At 34.9% G+C, this 16,540-nt stretch overlaps 1 protein-coding gene across 1 annotated transcript; it reads left to right on the top strand.

Moving 5' to 3' along the window:
- Positions 1 to 287: 287 nt before the first annotated feature.
- LOC102629651 (uncharacterized) lies at positions 288 to 16,292 on the top strand. The gene is made up of 24 exons (XM_006493851.4): positions 288 to 657; positions 771 to 871; positions 1,082 to 1,292; positions 1,624 to 1,705; positions 2,664 to 2,934; positions 4,897 to 4,999; positions 5,098 to 5,234; positions 5,875 to 6,048; positions 6,925 to 7,127; positions 7,225 to 7,368; positions 7,491 to 7,579; positions 8,544 to 8,688; positions 8,849 to 8,901; positions 9,351 to 9,406; positions 11,985 to 12,148; positions 12,475 to 12,662; positions 13,035 to 13,092; positions 13,172 to 13,244; positions 14,311 to 14,412; positions 14,551 to 14,647; positions 14,736 to 14,861; positions 14,943 to 15,184; positions 15,334 to 15,474; positions 15,947 to 16,292. Exons 1-24 carry the CDS (start codon positions 477 to 479, stop codon positions 16,124 to 16,126), a joined length of 3,321 nt encoding a protein of 1,106 aa, XP_006493914.2. The 5' UTR covers positions 288 to 476; the 3' UTR covers positions 16,127 to 16,292.
- Positions 16,293 to 16,540: the final 248 nt, after the last annotated feature.

The raw sequence follows: 16,540 nt of genomic DNA, 5'->3' as shown, positions 1-16,540 counted from the left end.
TTCGCAATGGACTTCTTAGCAAATTATGCCTTGAAGCTGCCCTTGAGATTGCATCTTTTTTCTATTCCTCCTCCGAGAGTTGTTAGTTTTATTGCAAATAATTTGTATGAAATTACTTACCCCCGATATATTTTGCCTTACCTCGTTGTAAAACCCTCTCTTATAAATAAAATAAATAAATAAATAAAAATAAAATGCCCGTGTAAATTATCCTCGGCCGAGTCTGTGATCCGACCCGAAATTAGAACCGAAATTAATAAACCAACCAGCTTTTCCCCAAGTAATCGCATCGTCCGCATTTTTATAGTTTCCTCTCTTCTCTTCTTCACTTGTTCTACTCAGCGAACCAAAAGAATTCTAAAGCTTGCTTTCATTTATTATACTCTTCCTATTCCAGCTTCAGCAGCATAACAACAGTAATAATAATCTCGACATTAAATTCAGTTTCACGTTAACCTAATAATAATTATTCATTAATGGAGCTAAACCAAACAGAACAAGAACCACAACAGTTACTGTGGAGGTCAGATTCACAGCCAGAATCAATGGTCACTGTTACTCTCGGTAGAGTTATGAACACGCTCCTCACCGCTCGCCCTAAAAAGCTTCACGACTCCATTTCTCGCCTCTCTCCTGATGACAAAATGGCGTCGCTCGGTACTACTAAAATTCTTTCTTATATTTATATAAAAGTTGTTGCAATGATTACTAATCATTAATTTTTTTTTTTGCTTTAAGCAAATTAATTAATTAATTAATTGTTTTTGCAGGTTCATTAGACGAGTCGCTGTGGTTTCTGTACAAGTACTTGAGAGACGCCGCTGAGAGGGAGGATATATTGGACGAGGTTCTTGTTCCGATGATTGAGCGTGTAATTAACTACTACTCATTTTTTTCCTCCAAATTTCTTTTCTATTTAAGTTTTTATTATTTAATAAATTTGAGTAGTTTAATGAATATTAGTCATTTTTGCTAGTAATTTCAAAACAAGAAGAGGCAAAATAGGAGCTAGCCGAAAATTGAAGAAATGAAAATTCATATCACATCTTATTGTAATTGATGTTGTGTAATGTTTTCCCAGTCGTTGAAGAGCAAGGAGTCGAAGCATGGTGGCCAGGCTATGATAATCTTAAACTGGTTATTTAAAGATGAACTTCTTTTTCAAATACTGGCCACGAATCTTGCTAATATTATTGTGAGGAAAGATGATCGTTATATAACCCTTGGGTGGTGTACCCTTGTACGTGCTCTTCTCGAGTATGACACTATAACGGATCAACACTTAGTAACTGGTAAGATAAACAGTTTATTCATTCTATCTCTCTGAACCTTGCTATTCCAGTTGTTGAAATGTGTTATTTTTCGTAGCTCAGACTAACAAATTTTTACTCTTGGAATTTCTGTCAACTCTTAAAATCTTGTGAGATAAGAAATCTTAATTTTATTTATTTGTTCCCTTTCTTTGATTTTAATGAGAAGTGTAGGGTTCAGTGACTTTTCTTTGGTTGTTTGCCTGTTATGAAGTCTATTACAAATAATAATCAAATGAAGAAACTTATTTGATTCAAGGTTTATTCATTTGTCTGAAGATTTTTGAATTTGTAAGTTTATTTACTATGGCAGGAATAAGTGAGAAGTATGATGCTTTGTTGAAGATACTCTGCTCCTGTATTCCACATTTGTCGTATATTGTTAATAAAGGAAGGTATGAGTTCTACATGTTAAGTGATCATGTTTAGCTATTTTTTTTTTTCATGTCTTGGTGCAAATTCAAGGAACAACTGTCTAGTGTTTGCTTTTGTGCATATAATATGAGTTGTTTTCTGCATCTTGTTGGTTTTCATTTATGTTCGTGTGTGTGTGTGTATGTGAAATACAAATTTTTTTTTGCTGCTTATTAAAAGATACAGAATACACTAAAGAAGAATTATATATGAGCCTTCTGTGGGGCTTCGTAGAGGTTAATTTCCTTCACACTCTTTTATTGGATGGAGATTTTGTGTCTTTCTTGTTATTTTTGTTCGTGATATGTAGATTTCTTTACGTTTTTAACCTTATTACTCGTATATATGGAAAATAGTCTGAACCTTGTACAAGTAGCAAAATGTCCACTTTTGACTATATGGATTGTTGCAAGCATCAAGTGCCTTTGTTAAACCATAGTATTGTGCTATTGGCGAGCTGTTTCTCAAATTAGAGACTGAGATGCCATGAGACTGATGTCTATGGCAAACGGTGCAAAGACACCCTCAAATGAGAAAAAATATATTGGTGCTATGGAAGTTAAAAAGTTTTATCTTTTGAATTTCTATCTTTTATGCTTAATTTTGTGCTTTTTTTTTTGTCATCTTTCTAATAAAATTCTTGTTTCTGATAATAAATGTGGTGCTTTTATTGGCAGTACTTAGATAAATATATAAAACGGATTTAACTTTACAGAATATGATTCTGGACCTTTCAACTCAGCTTGATTTTTTTTTATTATAAACAAAAGCCTATGTTCAACGGAGTCATATGTTTTATGATTCTCCAGACATGTCAACTTTAAAAAATTCATTGGAAGAGGAAGTCATTACTGGGTTTTATAAATCTTGATTGAGATATTTATGTGACAGCTTCATCTTTTGTTCGGGTAATATGGCTTATTTCTTTTTATTTCTCAGCACCACACAGGATGGATTCGAGCTGCCATCCCGTCTTTCATTGTCTGCTGCTGATTGTTTTCTATCACTCACTGAGGCTTTGACAAAAAGGCCTAGGGTTTCAAGTGACAGGCAAAAATCATCAAATTTCAAAGCATCAGTAACGTCTGCCCCTTGTGAGAAGAAAGAAAAGCTAGCTCATAAAACTTCAGAAATCTCTAACATGGAAATGGAGTTTTTGCTATGGGATCATCTGCAGGAACTTATTAGCCTAGTGCAGAGACTCCTTGCCGTATGTTCTATCCTTGTTATTTTCTGGACCTTCAAAGTCTTCTGATGTCCTATATCTGTTTAATTTTTTAATTGTGCTGGGTGGTGAATTTTTGTACATTGAGTGTGTGTATGTGTGTGTTTTTTTTTTTTTTTGGGGGGGGGGGGGGGGGTGTTGGGTTTTGTTGCGTGGGTTTGGGTTGGGTTGTGATTATTATTATTATTATTATTAATTTCAGTGTATCAATTCTGGTTGTTATTGCTATTATAAAAATAACTGAGGGAAGAGAAAATATTTTGGGGAAAAAGAAATAACCCTGCGTACATTCTGCCTGTTATGGACTTCTATCTGTGCTTTTGGAAAGCAGTAGAAAGTTTAGTCCAATATTGAATTTTATTTAGGCAGGGAAAGTCTTTCAAAGGATGGGTGACCTGCATTCTGTCCTCCTTTTCTTGTTTGTCTGCTTATTACTTCTTTTCTTGCCTGATGGGCATTGTGCTTCTTGGTGGTGAGTTAGAAATGTGATATTTTTCCGGAATTGGTTAGATTACTGGAGTAGGGCTATTTTAGACAAAATCTGATTAATTGATGCTTGCGTGTATTTGCATTAATATTGCAACGTCTCAAGCGGTGTGTGAGATATCACTAATAGTGTCAATCCGTAACAGTAAATAAATAAATAGTGCTTTTAGGTCTTCTTCATTGATACATTTTTGAGTTTCTTATAAAAAAATAAAAAATAGTGCTAAAATAGTACACTTAACTCTGAAAATATCTTATTACTTCAAAGCATTTTTAAACATTCATGTCAAGTTGCCAAGACTTGGGAGAATAAGCTGAGGAAATGTACGTTTCTTCTGATCAGGCTGCAAGCTCAAGGACACAAAAAGTGAAGCTAGAACTTGAGGTTTGATAATGTATTAGTTGTTTGTTTGAAATAGACTCCCAGTCTTATGAAAAGTACTTGGTTTGGTTTTTCTGGAAAGATGAGTGCATTTTAATCTCTAGGACTTGAACTAAGATTTTTGTATAAGAAACTATCTTTACAGTATAACCTGAAAAGTGAAGAAACCTAATGTAACAGTACATCTCAAAAATCAAGATATCTTTTTCCTTACTGTTTTGGGAGTAGCAGTTATTCTGAAATGTCAAGCACTACAGTTTTTTTTTTTTTTTTTTTTTTTTGGGTTCCCAATGAGAAACTGTATAAATATGTCTCAAGTAGTAGCGAGGGAGAAGTTACCCTCTTGGTCCTGGTAAAAATCGCATCCATCTAAATCTGTGCTCTTAGGTGTTGGAGCTTGGAAATTGAGGCTTTCATAGTATTTTACCTGGAGAATATGTGGTCAGAATTTCCATTCTTGTCTTTGATTCTCTGAATTTTAAACTCATGTAGATTATTAATTGGAAAGCTAAACTAACATCATATTCAGACAAGTTGTTGGACTCTTGCCTCATGGACAGATTGCTAATTTCTCATGCTGGCACCTATTTTGATTTACCATGTATTTTCTCTGTTGTTTGGTTCCTTGTAACAATGTCTGTTTCTCCCCAGTTGCCTGCAGTGAAACTTTTCAAGAATTGATTAAGTTGAACATTTCCTACTCTTACATGGGGCCGGCCACTTCAACTTTTTGTTTTAATTTTTTACTTTATTTTTACATTTTGAGTAATATTTCTTTTTACCATAGTAACTTTTAGCATTTGCAATCTCTACTTTTTGATGGATGCTAGTACATTTTTTGCTCGCTGTTTAAATAATCTTAATTGTAGATTTTAGAAGTTAGAAAATCTTTTTAACATTTTTATAGAATTAACTTCTGATTGCTGGTTCTGTTTTGAGAAAGAAGGTTTAGTTGATATTTTATAATTTATAGTTACACGTAGGCTGATCAATACACCAATTTTATTGCACTTTCTAACCTACAATGATGTAATCATAAGTCTTAAGTTTGATACTGATGCGTCTATTCTTGGCTACAGTGGAGCAGAAAAAGTAGGCCTTTACATGCTAAAGGATTGGAGAAAGTTCTTAAATGGTTGAAGGAAATAAAGGGCCATTATGGAGGAATTCAAACTGAGGCAGGTCCTACATCTAATACATGCTTTTAGGCATAGTATTTTTCTAAATATATCTAATTTTTTTTAGCATCATGATTTGTCTTGTCTGCACATCGAAGACAGGCTCAAAAATCCTCAGGACTGGAGCGATGCTACTTTCTTCATGTTGGAAGCATTACTGCATGCTATTGCATTTAGAAGATCACAAGTCTTTTAAGCACTGCAGAGAACTGTTAGACCAGTATTTATCGGGCATCCAGGTAAATTTAATCTACTACCTGTGATAATTTATGTTATTTGGGATATATTTATCTTTTGTGTCACAAGATACAGTGGTTTTGTTATTGATCTCTAAACTATTGTTTCTTTATTTTTAATTTTGAATTTTTCCTTACATGATTTGGGGAATATGATGAGAATAGGTAGTCTGCCGCATCTCTCTCTCTCTCTCTCTCTCTCTCTCTATATATATATATATATAAAATCTTTCACTAGCTTCTTTCAAACAACACCACCACCACCAACCCCTCCGACAACAACCCCACACACCCCCCCCCCCCCCCCCCCCGCGGGGGGCAACCTGCGCATCTCACAGACCCTAACCTATCCCATGCACAAACTCAAATGAGAGAATTTCCTCGTTGAGGTTGGTGTGGGGGGAGATCGTTCCCTTGACCTCTTGCTTCAACTGCAAAGGCCGAACCAACGGGGCTATCCTCTGGGGGATGAGATTATGGTGCTTCTTCATATTGGATTTGAATTATTGTAGAACTTGCTGATACTGTAAATGTTTATTGAAATCTAGAGGCTTTTTGTTAATTTTATTTTATATTGTCACAACTTGTGTATTTGTGTTTCTTTTATTTGATCTTGTGGATATTGAAAGAAAAATATGTGCAGTATATTACCGACAACCACTCCAAGGAACAAATGGCAAGCAAGGATGGCGGTGTGGAGACCAGAAAGTTTTTCCTGAATTGCATGTGCCTTCTGTTAGGGAGATTTGATGGCAAGAAATTTGAAAGTATAGTGTCGGAATACGGAACACAGATGTCTTATGTTCTTTTACCTCAGGTAGTTAACTAATTGTGCTCAAGGTCATGAAGAATACACACACACAACCATATGGTTTATGAAAAATTGTTCTGTCAAATATTTGTTAAATATCAGCTGTCTGGCATTATGGATAATGCTGTGGCAAGTTGTGTCCATGGATATGAACTTACAGCGCCAAATGTGTGTATGTGTTTGAGACATATCCCAACCATACCTTCTGTTTTAAAAGTAAATTTAATTTATGGTGGTGTGATAAGCACATTGCTATGGCCTCTGGGTCGTAGTCCGTATGGATTTGATGTTTCATACCTTTTCATAATTTTTAATTTCTAGTTCCTTTTCCCCCCTTAATTTTCGTTGGATGTTCTGTATTTTAGGAAGAAGGCTTTCCCTTTGGTGCTTCTGTTGTGTGATAGAGAGATTTCTCTTTTTGGCAATTTGTTTTTCATTGAGAAGGTTAAAGGACTTCAAATCATGGACTTCTTGATATATTGATTGGCATATGCATTTGCTTACAAGGTCTAGTGGATGAGGTAGCTATCATCATTTTTTGGAACTGTGATGAGTGTCGTTTCTATTGCTTAGTGTTGATTGACTGAATGGTGGATGTTGATTATATTAGCATTTTTTTATGAGTACACTTGCAGTAGTGCAGTATTGATTTTGATTATAATTATGATTGAATACAATCAGGAGGTTTTTTCGTTTATAGAGAACGATATAGACTTACTGTGCTGAGTACAAGTATCTATTATACAGTTTTGGGAATTCAGTTATCATGCAATGTTCTTATTTTTGCATTTAGATTCTGACTTTGAGAGTTACAGTCTGAAATCGTTGTATAACTGTAAGCATGCTCACATCTTGTTCTCCTTTTTCTTTATTTCCTTGAAGCTCCAATGTCATGACGAAGATGTGATAGAGGGGGTTGTTTGCATATTTAAGAGAGCCCTTTTCAAGGCAAATCATTCCCCTGGAAGCAGTCTCACTGACACCAGACAGATGGATTCTGTGCTACCGTTGCTACTTAATCTTCTAGATGAGCAGGATGGCACAGCTAGAGCTGTTGTTAAGCTCATAGCAGAATATTGCTCCATGTACTTTTTCTTGTAACTTTTTAAATTTTCTCTATTGGTTGTTTGTATCATCAATGAATTATCGTGGTTTATGTTTGATTTTCCTGACTTTCACCAGAAGTGTTGATGTTCACTGCCTTGAAAAAGTTTTGATACGACTCACCTCTGGAAACACCATACAGAGGAAGAACGCTCTTGATGTTATATCAGAACTTATGTGTATATTTTCCCGTTCAATTAATGCAAATTCTCATTTGGCATGGTATGTGGCTATTTTATTAGCTTGTACCATTTATAATTCATTGATGTTTTTACAGTTTTGGTTCCTTGGAACTTAGGGAATAATTTCTTATTTTTTTATTGTAACTTGTACAACTACTGCAGGCAAGATATAGCAAACAAATTGTTAGACCTTCTCACAGATGAAGACGATGTAATTCGTGAACAAACATCGAATTTGCTTCCATTGATTGGTTAGTTTTGAAAGTTACTTTTTACCGTAGCAGGCTCTCAGTATTGTTCTCGTACATGACTTCGCACTTGGCAATTGTGATAGCCATCACTAGGAATAGAGTATGATGGATGTGCTGGTTCTTGTTTGGAAAATAGAATTCTTCATCTGTGAACATTGAAATATCAAATTATTATTCCATGCATGGGACAATTGAAGTTAAAAACCTCTTTGTGGATAACTTCCAGTACTCCTTTTTTGAAGCCTGTGTAACAGTGGGAGGGCTTTACATTTATGTGATTCTTAGAAATCATCGATAGAAAGGCTCCTAGAGAGAATGGAATTGTGGGTGAGTGGCTCATTAGTTGCATTTGGGTTGTTTTCTATGGCCCTTAAGAAAAGAGTGGCTTGCAGTTGAATCTGTGTTTACATGTTAAATGTGAACAGTCACTCTATATTGTACTGGTTCTGAGTTTTAATTCTGTGATGTGGTGACTGAAAGTCCCACAAGAAATGGATCATTTCAGTTACAAATAATTAATGGAAAATTCGCCGATGTAGTTGACTTGGAAAGAACATCAACTTGTTCTATTGAAAACCCACATTTTATATGTAAAGGGGCTACAATACCACAATCATCTTCTATATAAAAAACTTCAACAAGCTTTCAATTGGGTTCTTTTATGAAGGACAATATACAAATGCATTTGGAGGGCTTACTGATAGAAGTATTCTAATGGGCTTCTAAGAACTGCTGCCATATTTATGTCTTTTATTTGTTGTACTGTGTCAGTGCCTTTGCTTAGTTTACTCTTCAGTTGTTGAGTATTCTGGCACTTGGTATTCCTTTCATATTCAACTTGTTGGTAATTTTCTTTTGAAGGTCATATGACCTTGCAGAAAAAAAAATTCTATTGCTTTGTTAATAAAAATTGACAATTGGGGTGCAGTACTTTGCTTTCTGAGTTATTTCTTTCTTCTTACAGACCCATCCTTAGTTCTGCCTGGTGTAGTTCGTCTTGTTTACTCATCTGATGGAAAAGTACAATCTTCTGCTTGTGAAGCCTGCATTGGGGTACTCAAATATCATAACAAATTTGAGGTTATATGTGTACTGCTTGATTGTCTCAGGTATATTTCTCCTTCCTTAATTGTTCCCCATTCCGGAGAGTGCAATCTATTGGGAGTTATATGAGATATACTTTTTTGTGGTAGATCTTTTCTTTGAATTATGCTCTGTTAATATCTTTATGTGCTAATTTTTTTTTCTTTCTATATTTATTGTTTGCAGCAACCTCAACCGGATACAAGAACTTCCGGAAACTGATGGATGTCTAGAGGAAGGCACGTCTCTTACTGTTTTGATGCTAAAGTTGGTCAATATGACTTGTGGTTCTCATCTTCTACTTTACATCATTTTCCATATGAAATCTTCCCCATTATTGGCACATAATCGGCTTTCTTTCACTGTTTGCTTAATATAACCTTTATAATATTGCAATTGTGCCATCTGGCTTGTAAGGTCTTAATGTTGCTCCAGAGTATAAAGAACCATGCAATCCTCTAGATTTGTTATCTAGAAATTGGAAATTGATTCCCCCCACCCCCCTGCAGGTCTTCTGTTTGTTAGCTGGCACATTGTTTTTCTGAAAAAGTTATCCATTTCTTGATGTATGCTTTCCTTTTAGAGTTGTGTTGGATTTTGAATAAAAAAGATGTTTCTAATCACGTTGCATTCATTTTGCTTCTAACTTGTTTCATAAGCTATGGATCTTTTTCATAATACTTGGCAGGAGCGAAGTTGGATACTGATCGAATATTCAAACTAATACCTCAGTGGGCTAAAAGTGTAAGACCACTTCTTTAATCAAGTCTAATTTGCATTATAGTTTACATTGTTAAAACAGAATGCAGTTATGAAGTATAGATACAGGTGTCGAATAATATTGATCCATATGCACTTATCACAATACATCTATTGGCAAAATATTAGAAAATGATGTGGTGAAGATACTTTGATATATAGATTTATGTTCTATGGATACACCTATCATTGGACTTGTCTTTAACACTAATGTTAGGTAAAGCTTTAACTCTTAACACCTATAATGCGAAAAGATTGTGGTCCTTAATATTTTTAGAGAGAATCAAATTGATTAAAAGTCTTCTAGGAAATAGCAACAGAAGAACCCACGTATAAATAGTTGGAATGTTTGCAAGCTTGCTATGAATTGAAATTTGCTAGTTTTGGTTGCTGAAAATCTCCTCTATACCCTTACAGATGTTAAAAATTTATGATAGCTGCTGCATACACCTACGTATTACAAGCACTTTGTTTCAACCATGGTTGGTTTCTAGGAGTCTTGACTTAACTTTTTTGACTTTTTGAAGAGATAGACTAGCCAGCTGGGTTTTGTTAGGTTTGATGTACTGTAGCTAGCATTTCTGAGATATGTATGTATATATATATATTTAGAGAGAGAGAGAGAGAGTGTGTGTGTGTGTGTGTGTGCCGTTCAGATGGGCAATGCAGCAAACCCAGCTGGCATTAAAAGGCTGCAGCAACTTTTGTTTTAATAATTTTTTGATTAAAAATTTGATCTCTCCTCCTCTTCATCTGTCCCCACTTCTTTTTCAATTTTTCCTCAATAAGTCAGAACCATTTTTCAACAAAGACTTTCAACTTAGCCAAAGGATTTAAAATAAAATTTCAAACTGAAAAAAATAAAATGCAACCATGAGAAAGAAACAATTAAAAGAGTTATACATACTTAATGGAAACCAAAATTCCGGTAAGGCAATACCACAATATAAGTTCACATTGAAACTTAAGAATAAATAAAATTGCAAAGTACTTTTATAATTGCCTTCATATATGATCACCTATCCTTGTTCAACTGTTACTACTGCTTTTAACTTGTTCAAAAGAATCCTATGCCTGGATATTGCATAATATTAGATCCTACAATCCGACATAATTAAATATTGGGTACACAAAATGCTAAATATAAGCTAAATAAATTTTTCATTTGTATAGAAAAAATAATAACACCAACATGAGATAGGAGTTCATCAATACTTATCATTATTATCAATCCGAAGCCATATTTTCATCATCAATTGTTGATCTACAAATGAGAAATCAAAGATGTTAAAAATATTTCTAATAATAAAATGAATAAATAATTAAATATAAAGACTAGTACCTAGGTGTAAAAAAAAAAAATATTAGTGAATCAATTGATTGCTTAGGTTCCAAATGTAAAAAGTCGGAGTAAGTGAGCAAGGATGTTTATTCAACTATTTAGTGCTTTCAATGATGAATGAATTTGGTAGTTGAATATACAGTGGGGTTAGTTGAGAAGAGAGGAGAGAGAGTCTTTTATTTAATTTTAAAGGGTTGCCGCGGCCTTTTGCTACCAGGTGGGATTAGGAGCGTGACATCGCCTGCCTTTTCATATATATATATATATAGAGAGAGAGAGAGAGAGTACTTCTCTAATGAGGAATCCCCCATTTTAATACAGCGAGTGTCGAGTAGCAAACTGAAAGACAAGAAAATAACCAAAAAAAGGGGAACTTCAATGCGTTAAAAGACGTCAAAACACTTTATTGTAGTTCGTGTTGTTTTATCTTTCAGCTTGGTTTTCACCTTATTAAAATGAGGGCCCTTTTACCAGAGAATGATTCTATATATGTATATGTGTGTGTATATAGAGTTAGCTTGCAATAAGGGATCCAACATTTTAGTTATAATGTGGGATGTGGGCTGTTAGAAATTTTTTTATTTTTTGTTTTGGGGGGGGGGGATCAAATCCAACGGCCACAATTAGGATCCCACATTTTTCCTAAAATTATGCTAGGTTCCTCAACTTAATTTTTATACTTAAAGTCACGACTTAATTTTTCATTCATTGGATTTGCTCAATCTATTGGTGCTAATCTAAAGTGAAAAGATAGCATTTAAGTCATCATTCATCTATTTGGTGTTTAGATAATTAGATCCAATTGATGAAAAATTAAGTCTTGATTTTAAATAAAAACTTAAGGGAGCCACCCCTACATATATATATTTATATATAAAATAATAGTTCTTGTGCCCAATGACATACGTAGCTTTTGCAGTTTTTTATTTTAAGTTAATCAGTAAAATGATTCATCCTTTTTCTTCATACATCTAAACTGGGATGGAGTTTTACGATAGGGAGTGATAACTGATTCTAGCCTTACATAGGGGTGATTGGGTATACTTTTGTATAGTACAAATAGTCCTAGTTTTTATTTTCTTAGTGGACAGCCAGTCCACTATCTGTTTTATATCTTCTTCATTAATACATTTTTGAGTTTCTTGTCAAAAAAACTTAATCGGTAAAATGATTCAGTGAAGGTCATCTTTTAAGCTTTTTTGTTGTTGTTTAATATTATAGGTTCAAGACTGGAACTCCTTGGTTGGATCATTGATTGATAAGATGTTTGCTGAGCCATCAAATGTGATTATCGTCAGGTTCTTGAATTGTATAAGTGAGTACTTGACGGAAGCTATAGATGTAGTCCTCCATCGTGTGCTGTCCCAGATGAGAGGACAGAAAGAGTGAGTGTTCCCTCATCAATAATTTATCACTTGTCTCATGTTCTTCATTTCGGATTTGGCTACGTTTATGAACGTACTTCATTTTAGGAATATCTACATCATTAGGTAAACAAACTAGGAGTATAGATATGTAAATTCTTTAGTTGTGTACTTCAAGATTATTGTTTGTGGCTGTGATGTACTCTACACTATGCGCATGATCCTATTTATTTCTAATAGCTTAACCATAAAAAAGGTTTTAGCAGGTGTAAGCATAACTGATAGCTATATGGCTTCTTTCTATGTTTGCAAATTGTAATGATTTCCAGCCATTTTTCTCTTATCAGGATTGATCAAAGCTTCATTAAATTGGGAAGTGGAACCTACAAAAGTGACGAGTCTGAGAGGAATTACCAATCTTTATTTGAGCGTCTTTGTCCGTTACTTGTGATTAGGCTGCTTCCACTGAGAATTTTTGATGACCTCAACTTGTCTATCATGTATGGTCAACTTCTCAATGAATTAACTACAAATGGTATGTAAATTTCATACATTTCTATTTCTTCTATTTATCCATCTTCATATGATCCGTTACTCCAACTGACAATGTTGTTAAGCGTCCAAAAGCTAGATTGAAAGTCCAAAATCTCAGGGTTTTCTTCTCTGTTTCTTGAAAACATAATTGCAATTTCCTAACTATTGAATTCTGCTCTGGATCTATTGTGCCATGTCTGCCACAATGTGGGTAAATGCTGTGATTCCTACTAACCAGTATACTAGCTCATATTTTTGTGTATTTCTTTGCCTATGTCTCTCCTTCTAGAATCAGTGACTTGCTAGGATGTTGGTAGAACCCACAACTGAAATAGCATTTTTAGCCTTGATGATTTTTACTTACTTTTGGCAGAATATGGAGACATCAATACAAATGGGCACGAGTGTGTTGTTGTGTTTCTTCTGAACAGGTTGATGCTCTAGCATAAATTGTTTTAAAGCTTCAGTAACCCAAGTGATTATTGATGTTCTTCTGTATTCTAATTACAGGGCATTTTCTACTTTTGAATTTCAAGATGTAAGGAAACTTGCTGCTGAGTTGTGCGGACGCATTCATCCTCAAGTATATAACAGTAACTTTGCCTGGACATTTTTTTGTTTATTTTCTTTAAAAAAGGGTAGGGGATGGGCAGACCCATAGATAATTTTTAACCCCCCACCCACCTCTGGAGTTGATCTTAGGTGGCTAGCCAAACAAAGAGGCTGAAAGCCACTTGGCTGTGCCCCCGGTGGCATACTTTTTTGTTATTTTTTCATCTTAAAATTTCTTAAAATATTATAATTACTGTCTTCAGATTAGGGATATGCGTCACAAATGAGATCTTAGGCCTCTTCCTCCCCTTTCGCTTTTTAAGTGATTGAAAACAACAGTGAGTGACAATGGTGGGTGGAGCTCCTTTCCTCATAATTTTCTCCCCCGTAGGGTTTGATCTGTGAAACTTCAAATGAGAGAAGGTATGACTTTGCTGCAAAGGCTGGTCGTAACCTTGGTTGTAAGTGTCAGAACAGATCTTGGAATTGAGTTTGAGTCTTGTACCCTATTGTATCATCCAGCTCTCAAAGAAAATGCCTGGCACGATATGATCTTGATGAGATATCCAGGTTGGTGTTAAGTGAAATTGATAGGAATAGCAAGTTTCACAGAAAAATGGGAGGAGATTCTTGCCATTCTCTCTTTTCTGTTGTTTTAAATTAGCATTTGAGTTGCGTTAGATCCTGCAGGAAATTGATTTCTCTCTGTCTCTCTCTTTATCTCTGTTTTGTCTTAAAATGATATTCTTGTGGGCATTTTCTGGGCCCTGGTCATATCACCATTTGAATTTACTAAATCCCTTTAGGGAACTATGCTGGAATTCCATATTTTTACTATAATCATTTCATTTTCTGCCTTCAATCTTCATTCCGCATTGATGATAATGAAATCCACGACATATAAAGGTTGTGGGATCTCTGGTTATTATAAAATGACTAAATGAATAAAATCCTCAGCATACAACTTGCATGTTGATATATAACCTAGATGTATGTTTTGCTTTCTTATGCTTTCCCATTGTGCTTAAACTTGATTGTTGTGTTTCTTTATTTTCATATCTGCTTTTCTTAACTCTCCCTGCCATTGGATTCTACAGGTGCTCCTTCCAATTGCTTGCTCTCAGTTAGAGCATGCTGCAGGTTTAAAGGATATTCTAAAGATGAAAGTTTGTTTATTTTCAGTCTGTGCTAGCATTAAGGTAATTGTCTTTTGTCATCATTATATATATTTATGTGATCTGCATTGCAGATTATTTAGCTTTCTCATCTTGTATAGGTGTAAGCTGTCATCTGTTCATTTATGCTGCTGCTAATTTAAAGTTTTTTCTGGTTCCTAGATTAGAGGAAAGGATTCAATTTCAAATCCTGCAATGATTAGAATTAGGAATACATTAGAAGCAGTTCTGTTATGGCCTTCTTTAGTTGATGATGAAGGTATGAACTACTTGGCTTTTCCATTTTTACCGAACCTCTTATTATGATTTTTCAAGTTTGGGGCTGAAGGTTATTTTTCTTCTCTCAGTTCATAAAGCACAACTTGGGTGTGTCGAATGTTTGGCATTGATGATATGTGCTGAACTGCAATCTCCTGAGTTACGCAAAGACTTCACATCAGTGAATAAAATTGCTGGGAAGAGTGTTGATCCTGGTCTGTATCGCATCTTTAATACAGTACAAGCATTTTTGTTGCTGGTTAGATCTAAGCTGACATATTTAGTTCAAATTGCAGGGAACGCTGTCTCTAGAAATTGTGTCCTCGAACATGTCGTTCTTCATATCGTTCATGATGAGAACAAAGGCATTTCTGAGTCTAATTTGGGTTGTGGAATCTCTGCACTACATGGGCCAATGCTGCTCTCTTTCCGTCTGTGCATGGTTAATGTTCTCATTAGTGCTTGTCAGAAGATCTCAGATTTCGGCAAGAAACCCTTCGCCCAGAATTCTCTTCCAGTTCTCATTCATTCCTCTGAGGTATTTGACTTTTTTCACTAATTCATCTACTATGGTTGTTCAGTTCACAAATTACGTTCTTTTCACTTTTGAGTTGCAAATAATAAAGATTCTCATTCTTTTAGTCATATTTTCTCCTGTTTTGCTTGGATAATTGATGTCAAATACAGAGGGTGATTGACCCAGATATTGGAGCAGCCTGTATCCAGTTTCTATTTTCAGCTGTGTACCATTTGAAGTCAGCAGTTCTTCCATATTCATCGGATCTTCTCAAACTCGCTCTAAAATTTCTTGGAAAAGAGTCAGAAAAGGTATTGAAACCTAGTTTTAAATATTTTATAGATTACATGAACGGCCCTTTTTGTTGCAGGACTTCTGTTTAGTCTTATATGACACTTGATAGGAATCAGTGACTTGCTTATAAGGCCCCTAATTTTGGAGCCTAAGTCAAATGTTCGTAATGATATAATTTCCCAATGACTAGGTGATTTTGCCGTCTATAAGTAAACCCTGTTTTTCCCCAAACCGAAGGCAAGTACTTCAATATGATGTATTATGCTGACATCTATCGGTGGAGATGCATCTCTCCCCATGTTTTAACTCGAATAAATGTCCTTACTAGAATTTGAAATAATTTGGACAGTTTTTTTATTGCTTTCTAATAAAGAAATTATGTTTTCTTTGTTTCATTTTTTCTATATTTCTGTTTTATTTCCATGTAATAAGTAAAGAAGAGAAAAATAAAAAAGCTCATGTTATTGGTTTCATTTCATTATTCATCAGGAAAAGATAGCTGGTGTAAAGCTAATGACAGCTCTTATGGCCACTGAAGATGTGATACCGGAGAGTATTTTATCAGAAGGACTTCTAGAGGCAAGATCTCTGTTTTCAAGTATATCTTTGACTGATCCTTCGCTTGATTTGCGGCAATTGTGCAATAAGTTGATGTCATGCCTAACTTAGTCCTAAACTGTTCTTTTCGTAAGCATATAGGACTGTTGTTTAGCTTCATGACCTGCACACTTAAGAAGGGTTGTACTTCATAGATGTACAGTAATATTCTGCATACAGTTCTATTTGGAGTTTCTGACAGATTTGAATAAAAGCAGTTGCGAGTAAAGTTCATTCAGCTCAAATTTGTTCGTCTAGCTTGTCGTCCATATAAGTTAATGCGGTTGCGGTTGTTGGTTTTTGGGCGTGCTTTCACATTTTGTGAGTGCAATTATTTGTAGAGATGCAATGAAGTTGCCTTTTGGAGGACTTGTCAAATACATCTCTTAAAATGCACCTCAAAATTCAAATGCTATTATGAACGCATAGGGCTTCTCTCTCCCTCTCTCTCTCTCTGTCTGTGAGATCCCTGTCTTTCTTCTTTTT

Source organism: Citrus sinensis, chromosome 9, assembly GCF_022201045.2.
Source record: "Citrus sinensis cultivar Valencia sweet orange chromosome 9, DVS_A1.0, whole genome shotgun sequence".
Lineage (NCBI taxonomy): Eukaryota > Viridiplantae > Streptophyta > Magnoliopsida > Sapindales > Rutaceae > Citrus > Citrus sinensis.
The sequence above is the reverse complement of the archived record's forward strand: the minus strand, read 5'-3'. Positions and strand labels throughout refer to the sequence as shown.

Excerpts from the sequence above, each read along its gene's own strand:
- LOC102629651 (XM_006493851.4), top strand. The coding sequence starts at position 477 with ATGGAGCTAAACCAAACAGAACAAGAACCACAACAGTTACTGTGGAGG. Across the intron at positions 658-770 it reads TGACAAAATGGCGTCGCTCG|GTTCATTAGACGAGTCGCTG; the intron begins GTACTACTAAAA and ends TTGTTTTTGCAG. Across the intron at positions 5,000-5,097 it reads AGGAATTCAAACTGAGGCAG|GCTCAAAAATCCTCAGGACT; the intron begins GTCCTACATCTA and ends CATCGAAGACAG.